General features: G+C 45.7%; 1 protein-coding gene across 1 annotated transcript in view; it reads left to right on the top strand.

The window, feature by feature from the left end:
* The window catches only part of arhgef25a (Rho guanine nucleotide exchange factor (GEF) 25a), a 51,286-nt gene continuing 41,635 nt past the window's right edge, over positions 1-9,651 (top strand). The window contains exons 1-3 of the mRNA XM_060055278.1: positions 1-6; positions 2,646-2,665; positions 4,215-4,339. Coding sequence (XP_059911261.1) covers positions 1-6; positions 2,646-2,665; positions 4,215-4,339 — 151 coding nt within the window. The remainder of the gene's footprint in view (positions 7-2,645; positions 2,666-4,214; positions 4,340-9,651) is intronic.

The raw sequence follows: 9,651 nt of genomic DNA, 5'->3' as shown, positions 1-9,651 counted from the left end.
ATGAGGGTGTGGGGGCAGAACATTAGCCTAAGAACTTGGAGGGCAGAAACATAAGTGATCTGGATTCACTCAGGAATCAGTGTAGGGATAAAGGGTACATTGGATATGAAGAGTGAGAGTTAAACCGGTCTACCGGTAGCTGTAAACCTACTCGGCAAGGCAACACATAGAGCACAATTTAGTTTATATTGCCTTCTTCCTCCTCCTCCTCTTCCTCTTTCAAACTGACGTTTGAAGGATACGAAAGTAATTTAGGCTATATACTTTGCAGGGTAACATTTTGTGCTTCAACAGAACATTTTATTTAGTTTCTTCACTAGTTTAGATACACGATAATGACACGAAAATGAAAATTGCCGGACATCCTTCCCCACAAGAGGGCAGCAAAGCAAACACAACCCTCGGCAGCTGGTTTGCGTTTCCACAATACGACACAAGCTAGCAAACTGATTCGAAAGACAGACATGTGTTGGGCTAATATTAGATTCTTGGCAGTATGTTCAGGACCTCTCTTATAATACCGCTTGGCCTTGACTCACACAACCTCTGCTACAATGTTTTTCAGCAATGTCACGCTAACTCCCCAACCTCCTCCTTCACAAATAGCATCATTCAGCTCTTATTCTGAAGAGTCTGTAAAGTTATACGAACCTGCGTGATGTAAGAACACAACAAAATCCATTTTTGATGAACAGCCTTGAGGATAAATTGTAGATACATGGGGAGTGCTCACATTAGGATATTAGAAGTTGGCCTGAAGTCGCAGCAAGTTCACAAAATAATGTGCATAAAAGTACATACATTTTGGTCCGGTGAAGGATTTTTCCAGGTAGACACACTACCCTCACCTCAGTTTGGGGGAGGGGGGTGTCTTTTAAATCCTTCCCAGCAATCTGCCAGACAAACTGCCCATTATTAGGTTGTCAATTATTCACAATCACTTAACATTCACTATTCAATAAAGTCAATAATAAAAGTTGTGTTTCCTATAGGAGCTCATTCCCCTGATGGCTCGATGTAGTTGATATTCAGTCGGAGGATCTCTCTTTGTGAGTAAATGTGGTTGTCGTTGTAAAAGGAATCTGCTGACATGGTTATGAACCCTGCAGACATTTAATCAGAGGGAACAGCAGATTGTTCAGCAGACTAGTGCTGTTTAAGTTAGGGAGGGTTAGATGGTTGTGTAGTGTTTAGCAGACTAGTGCTGTTCAAGTAGGGAGGGTTAGATGGTTGTGTAGTGTTTCCACTGGCCGATGACCAGTGGAACTATTAGCTAAGGGTTATTTTATACAGACTGTCTTCTTACAGCAGATCCTTATGAGGCTTGATTTCAATATGGCTTGGTTTAACTAGACACACACATATACACAAACACACACACACACACACGGGCGCACGCACACACACACACACACACACACACACACACACACACACACACACACACACACACACATAACACACACACACACACACACACACACACACCATACTGTGATTACATAAACCCTATCAGCCAAAATCCTGTTATCATAAATCATATTTAGCACAACTACATCTGGGTGTGCATGTCGACGACAGTTTCTCCATTTTGTTATAGGAGTTGTGCTCCACTGTGTGTTCATACCATATTTGGGTCTGCCCCCTTGCTCTTTAGAGGTCACAGCAGAGGTGGGAGGAGCCGGCCTGACCCGTCAAGGTACTTCTGAGGGGAAATAATTGATTCCCTTCAGAGTAAAAGCGGACAAGCGTGGAAGATGAGAAAAAATAAAGAGATGAAAGTAAAGATGGATGGATAGAAAGAGAGTTCTGTTATGAGGGAGGAGGGGGGGAGGCTGTACTCAGCCAATGAAGGAGAAACACGGGCGGGGGGTGAGGTGTCCCCTCCAGTCAGACCTCACTGCTGCAGCAACAGTGAGGAGAAGAGAGAGGTCAGGCTGCAGGCCAAACGGGACTTGGAGACACCAACAGAGAGAAAAGACTCAGAGGAAATGTTGAGCTGTTTTCTCATGCTTTAGTCTAGTCTCCATGCAGGACTCTTGTCTGGTCTAGTCACCCTCGCCGAGCTACAGAACAGAGGAGGACTCCCTGGTGTGGTTGCTTTCACCTGTGTGCACAAGTGTGTGTATGTGTGTGTTTCTGGGCATTTCAAGCAAGTAGAGCCAGGAGCACGGACCGAAGACTTGCTTTGGGACCGCAGCCAGAGCCTATTCCCGCATCCAGACGAAAACATACCTCGCCTCCATGATCAATTATTCATGTGTGTGAAAGTTCCTGTGGGTCAGGGCCAAGCCTAGGTGGCTGCTCTACTGACACTGCAACTGCTGCTGCCGCTGCTCTGAGACACAGATGCCTGGACATGGACGGACGGACAGAGAGAGAGAGTCCTCGTAAGAGAAAGAGTGTGTGAGTCTGAGAAGAGAGAGAAAGTAAGACTGTAAGAGAGTGAGGAGGAGTGGAGGGCAAAACACAACTGCAGCAGAAGAGGAAAAGAGAAAAAGAGCCCAAGCAGCCAAAGTCGCAGATTCCAGGAGGAGAGTTGTGTGTGTTGTATGTCTTGGTTGAGAGTATGAAGGCTTTGCAGAAGAACCAGGGGCGTACTGACCAGATGCTGGGAGCCATGGCAGACATCCTGACATCATTAGCCATCCCGAGTCAGCAATGGGTGAGTGGAAGCTCTTGTTTTTATAGTGTTCACAGTGTGAAGGGTTAACTCTAGTCTGAGTGTGTCTAGCTGATATATAGCACACAACTGCTATGTAAATCACTGGCTTCAGTTATCATCATCTCTCAAACTGGGCATGCAAAACCTTAAACGGATCTGTATGTGCGTGTCTGTGTGTGTGTGTGTGTGTGTGTGTGCGTGCGTGTGTGTGTGTATGTGTGTGTGTATGTCTGTGTGTTTGTGTGTGTGTTCTGTGTGTATGTCTGTGTGTGTGTGTGTGTGTGTGTGTGTGTGTGTGTGTGTGAGAGTAATCCCAATTGTAGAATGATGGACACTCTAAAGTCTTCCTCGATTGATAATGACCTACAACACATCTTCATATCTAACCTTTGCCATTCAGCACAGGAAAGTTGTTACATAACATCTTTGTATGTCAGGAGGAAGAAAAAAATAGTAACACGATTTTTTCGCCATATTAGGGAGAGAGAGAGAGAGAGAGAGAGAGAGAGAGAGAGAGAGAGAGAGAGAGAGAGAGAGAGAGAGAGAGAGAGAAGGAGAGAGAGAGAGAGAGAGAGAGAGAGAGAGAGAGAGAGAGAGAGAGAGAGAGAGAGAGACAAGACAATAAAAGAAAGACATGAGGGAGGGAGAGACTGGTGTCTCTGGTAAGTGTTGGTCTCTCTCTCTCCAGCAGTACAGAACTTGTTGTTTCTGTAGACACAGGAAGCAGGGGAGCAGCGATCAAGACCTGAGCCATCACTTCTAGAGTTTCAGCGAAGCCCGACACCCATATGTCCCCCATGTTCTCCTGTGAGTCAGTGGCTCAGAGCAAACAAATGCAGAGACCACACATAGAACGAAAGGAGAGAAGACAGCGAGTAAAGAAAGAAAATAAAGGAAGAAAAGAAAGGCAGATTTGTAAAGTGTGAAGTGTATCTTGCCCCTTGACAAATCTTTTTCCTTCAAGTAATCAGTCTGGCTAGTCTGGTTTGGAACCAAAATAACTTTCTTATCTCAAGACTTTATTTCTTTCAACCTCTAGTGAGAAATGAAACCATTTAAATACAGAAAATGCAGTTTCCAACCCTGCATTTGAAGACTCAGATTGTGAACTGTGCTTTGCTGTATTGCTGTAAACAGTCATCTATAATTTGCACGTTCCACAGACTATGCTAGAAAGAGCTGTGGCTTTCTCCTTCAGAGTTTGCCTTGGAGAACGGCCTACTTTGAGGAGTGATTTCCTTCCAAGTAGACAGCGATTAACCCTTACGCCTGTAGTCCCCGCTGCAACGCTCATTCTTCAATCAGCCATGTACCCAAAGGTTAACAGTTCGATCTCTGGCTCCTCCTAGCTGAGTGTCGAGGTCTCCCTGAGCAGGTCACTGCTCCCGACGAGCTGGCTGTCGACCCTGCGTGGTTTGCCTCCGCCGTTTGTGTTTGAATCCGTGTTTGAACGGTTGCAAGTCACGTTGGATAAAAGTGGCAGAAAAATCCCAAAATGTTAATGTAAAAAAAAAATTAGCATTGTTTAAGACTGGATGTGCATGTTCAGCTTACAGAGGGAGGTGAAGGGGAAACCCCAGCGAGAGAGGCCCCCATCCAGGGCCCTTGGGGACCGGTGGGGCTGGACTGGGACCAGGACCCCCCCAGAAGTCTCGGGCAGGAGGGAGAGAACAGGTAAGACCTGTCGCTGTGCGTGCAGTGGGCCTCGACAGAGGGTCTGTTTAAACACTGGGCTTTGACAAACAGGTCGCCACTCTTTTGTTGACAACGGAAAAACAAAAGAGAGGTCATTCTGATTGTCTTGGAGAAAGGTTTCGGACACAGGCACACCCGCATGAATAAGTGCACACAGACGCAAGCACACACATACACACAGACACAAGCACACACATACACACACAAACAAACAAGCACACACACACACACACACACACACAGACACACACATACAAACACAAACATGCTCAGATATGAAAATACATACATACACCTCACACACCTCATGAGTACAACTCAATCCGTCTCGATTTGAGAATTGTCCAAAAAGAAAAGGAAAACACTAAATATCCTTCTTCCTACCTGCATCTAAAAGAGGGAGACAGACGTGAACAAAAAAAGTAGAGAGGTAGCAGAGAAGAGAGAGAGGTAGCAGAGAAGAGAGAGGGAGAGAAAGAGAGAGAGGTAGCAGAGAAGAGAGAGAGAGAGAGAGAGAGAGAGAGAGAGAGAGAGAGAGAGAGAGAGAGAGAGAGAGAGTGGTAGCAAATAAGAGAGAGAGAGAGAGATAGAGAGATAGATGAGAAGAAAAATAGAGGGAGAAAGAGATAGAGAGGTAGCAGAGAAAACAGAGAGAGAGATAGAGAGGTAGTGATATAGGGGGTGAAAGGGGAAAGTGAACAAGGATGCCTGTCACTAGAGACATGCCTGTCTCTAGTGTGTGTGTGGGTTTCATACGAACACAACCGTTTCCAGATGGGGTAGAGATCACATTCAGCCGCCCTCGTCACCTTTTGCCTCCGCAGATGTATTATTTTTAAACACACAAAAAACACAATTGCAGTTGGGGCTTAATTTAGCTACGAACGCTTTGCATGCAATGCCATTTTCCCTGAGCAACCGGGAACAAAAGGAGCTTTGTAGCTGGCTAGTGTGATTGTGTGTGTGTTTGTGTGTGTGTGTGTGTGCGTGTGTGTGTGTGTGTGTGTGTGTGTGTGTGTGTGTGTGTGTGTGTGTGTGTGTGTGTGTGTGTGTGTGTGTGTGTGTGTGGTGTGTGTGTGTGTGTGTGTGCGTGTGTGTGTGTGTGTATGTGTTTGTAGTGATGTGTGTGTGTGTGTGAGTGGTGTGTGGGGACCATGTGTTTTGTACTACTAAGGCGGCAGTACAAGGGATGGGCTGTCGGTACCAACAGGAAGCTGTCAGCGATGCTTATCTGTAATGGCTCTATTTATAAGGATTGTGCTGGCAAAGCTCTTTCCCCCAAATATTATCTTAGCTCACGGCCCACGGTTTAAAAGAGGACAAAAAGTGCAGAATGCATGTGTGGATTGCAGTGGAAGAAGGCCTTCTGGAGGATGTTAGTCGTGGTCCTCAAAGAACAAGATGATTTGAATCTGATTCTACACAATCCGGGCATTGACAGGATTATTATCTATAGGTAGATGGTTGATGTTGTCCTCAGCTGAGATCATTTATCATATCCAAGTTTTGAAGTACACTATGGCCAGAAACAGATTTTGTAATATCCTAGAGGAGTGATACCATCCAAGCCACGTAGAAATACAAGTTACAGGTTACTGTCTACAGGTAACAGGTTACAGATACAAGTAACAGGTAACAGGTTTACAGGTTACAAGTTACAGGTTACAAGTTACAGGTTACAGGTTACATTTTAAAGGGTACAAGTTACAGGTAAAAGGTTACAGGTTACATGTTACAGGTAACAGGTAACATGTTACAGTTGACAGGTTACAGGTTACAGGTTACAAGTCACAGGTTACAAGTTACAGGTTACAGGGTACAAGTTACAGGAAACAGATTAGGAGTTACAGGTTACAGGGAACAAGTTACAGGTAACAGGTTACAGGTTCCTTTTCTCTATATGATCTCTGTTCTTGCATGTGTGTGTGTATTTCCCTTTCTTTCCCCCCCCCCCCCCCCCCAACAACACCAAATACTTCCCCATGTGCCACTCCTCCTCCTCCCCTCCCAGACAATGAGTGTACACACAGTTTCACAACACTCCGATTAGTGATGAATGACCTGTGTGTCCACAAAGTTTCTACCGCACAAACCACACGACTCCCCCCCAACCACAGAAACTCTCCCGCACCAATATGCCACACATACCCACACAAATACACACACACATACAATCAAACTTCAGTGTATGTATGTGTACGTGTCCGTGTGATGTTTGTGTGTGGGTGTGTGTGAGAATGTGTGTGCGTTTTGATCTGTCCACATGCAGTTGGGTGTGTGTGTGTGTGTGTGTGTGTGTGTGTGTGTGTGTGTGTGTGTGTGTGTGTGTGTGTGTGTGTGTGTGTGTGTGTGTGTTTGTGTGTGTAGGGGGGGGGGGGGGGGGGGTTGCATACATTTGTGTGTGTGTTTGTGTGCCATCTGTTTGGCTTTATTGGACCTTATATAAACACCTCACCTGTTAACAACACACATCAGTATCTTAAGGGGACATGATATAAACAGCTCATATCTTGCAAGGCAGAGTCTGAGCAGTTGAACGGCACAGCAGCTAAAGCAAGACAGATGTGAGAATAAAGAGGAACTCATGTGAAATTCTGACTCTGTCCACTGCGGTAATACAAAAACTCCTTGTCTGTAATCTGAATCATAGATTGAATCTTTTCCTCCATTGAGATCATTGATCAACAGTAATATAGTTCCTTATGGCAGATAGTGGTTTGGGAATTCTGAGAGTAGACCGAGAGCAGTGATGATGACAACTCTGAACAAAATGGCTGCACCCCGTGAAGAGATTTATTTTCTTTGTATTTGTACCACGTTGGTCATTTTAATGTTGCTCTTACACACTTGATTACATTGCCACTTTATTCCAGTCACCAATTTATGCATTGCACGGTCTTGCTGTGCGTGCAATACAATTTTATGTTGTGTTTTTTGTTTCGAGCTGGTTCGCTGAAGAGGCTAATGTAGCTTACAATAAATAAATAACGACAATAACGCCAATTTTGTGACACAATCACAAAGTCGAACGGGAACGCTATAAATGCTCCGAGACCAGAAATGACGTCAAAAGTGCAACTCGGAAGGCTGGAGCCAGAGGATTCAAGTCCACTCTGTTCACACACAGAGCTCACAGTGCAGATGACCTTACATGGCAACGATCTACATGATTTTTGTGTTGGAATGATCCCATAGAAGAATACAGTGACTGGTACTGAGGAAGCAGCAAGGCTGAGGTGAAGCTGGGGATAGACCTATGCATTCTAGATCTGCTTACAACCCACAGCTCTAGAGCAGTGGGTTGAAAAGAATAGCAAACTCATTTTCTTCCCACCTTGAGCAAGTGTAAATTCTAAATGCAAAACAATAGAAAATCAAGAAACAAGTGGTTGGAATGTAAACCTGAAAACGAGGAGAAAGGAGAATCTGTGAAAAAGAAGGTGCATCCAGAACAACTAAAATGTTGTCAGTTTTCAGGAAGAATATATTTGAATGGGATTCACCTCTTGCATGCTCTGACCCTCCCATGACGTTGGGCTTCTGTTGTGGGGAGAAATTTGCAAACAGTTGCATGAAGCACAGGCCCAAGTTTCTCACCAAATGGTCCGTATTTGCACCCTTTTAAAGGTCCCATGGCATGAAATTCTCATTTTATGAGGTTTCTAACATAAATATGAGTTCCCCTAGCCTGCCTATGGTCCCCCAGTGGCTAAAACTTGTGTTCGGTGTAAAACGAGCACCAGGTGTTCTGCTCGCCTTCGAAAAATCGGAGGCTCAAGTGCACTGATTTGGAATGTGGTCCCATATGTCGTCATAAAGGATCTAAGCTTTAGATCCTTTGGGCCTTGCCTGCCCAGAGAATTTGGCCCCCGCCAATGAGACACGACCCGTGCGAGCACCACATGTGCGTGTGTGTGTGTAATTACACACACTGTAACGCAAGTGTTTGCTGTTGGTGTTATGGCGCATAACACGTCAGATCTTTGACGTCTCTTGTATTTCCACAACGAGACTGTAGTTGGGGTTATTTCAGGCCATGGTTGCGAAGGAATTGTGGAAAGGAACTTTGGATTTGACTCCCTGAAGTACATGAACTGCGACATGCGGCCTTCTGCCTGTTGCCGCGAGGCACCACCGCCCCGGCAGCAGGCAGCCGGCAGCAGGCAGCCGGCAGCAGGCAGCCGGCAGCAGGCAGCCGGCAGCCGGCAGCAGGCAGCGCGCGGTTCGGTCTACTTCAGATTGATGTGGATGTGGAAGAACCAGAGACGTCGGGAGAACCAGACAAAGTCGTTTGAGATTCATAATATCGTCTGGAGGCGCACACAGCTTTTGACCGTGATAATATGTACTATATGATATAGATATCTATGCTATGTATAACATGATATTATTTAGTTATAGAGCACTAGGACTGTAACGCAAGTGTTGTACACTTCCTTGTTATTTGGATAAACCGTTCTGCTGCTGTTGGTGTTATGGTTATGGCGAGTAACCACGTCAGACTCTCGTTTCTGGTATTTCTACAACGAGACTCGTAGTGGGGGGTTATCCTCAGCCATGGTTGAGAATGAATTGGGGGAAGGGAACTTTGGACATTGACTCCCTGAAGTACAAGAACCACGACATGGAGGAGAAAGGGATTGTTGGCCACGGATGTCTCCCCCCCGCTTGAGCCGCTGCCGAGGGACCACCGCCTCGGCGCTGACCACTGCCGAGGCGCCGGTGGTCCCTTGGCAGCGAGGCTCCGGCGGGTGACAACCGCGGTCAGCAATCGCGGCGCAACAATCCCTTTCTCCTCCATGTCATGGTTCAGTCTACTTCAGATTGATGTGGACGTCTGAGAACCCGACGCAGTCGTTTGAGATTCATAATATCGTCTGGAGGCTCACACAGCTTTTTGCCGCGATAATATATATTATATGATATAGATATCTATGTATTATATGATATTATTTAGATATAGAGCTCCAGGACTCCCATGTGTTCTAGAATATTTAGAGAACACTGTGTGCGCCTCGCCATTGCGATACATCCACTGTAAACAGAGCGCATGGTACCGTGGCTGCAAGCTGCTCAGAGGGCCACACCCCCACCCTCCTCCTTGAGCCGCCTCTCTCTCCTCATTTGCATTAAAGCTAACAGACAACCGATCAGCTTATTTGGGGAAAGCTCAATGTGCGACTGGCTCATAGTGGCTGTAATTCTGCACCACGGCTTGAATTGTGGGAACGTCTTCAAATACTGTGTTTGGGCCTACTAATATCTATATTAAAGCATCCATAAAGTAGCAT

This window comes from Gadus macrocephalus, chromosome 1 (genome assembly GCF_031168955.1).
Source record: "Gadus macrocephalus chromosome 1, ASM3116895v1".
Classification (NCBI taxonomy): domain Eukaryota; kingdom Metazoa; phylum Chordata; class Actinopteri; order Gadiformes; family Gadidae; genus Gadus; species Gadus macrocephalus.
Note: the sequence above shows the minus strand (reverse complement) of the source record. Positions and strands in the feature narration are given on the sequence as shown.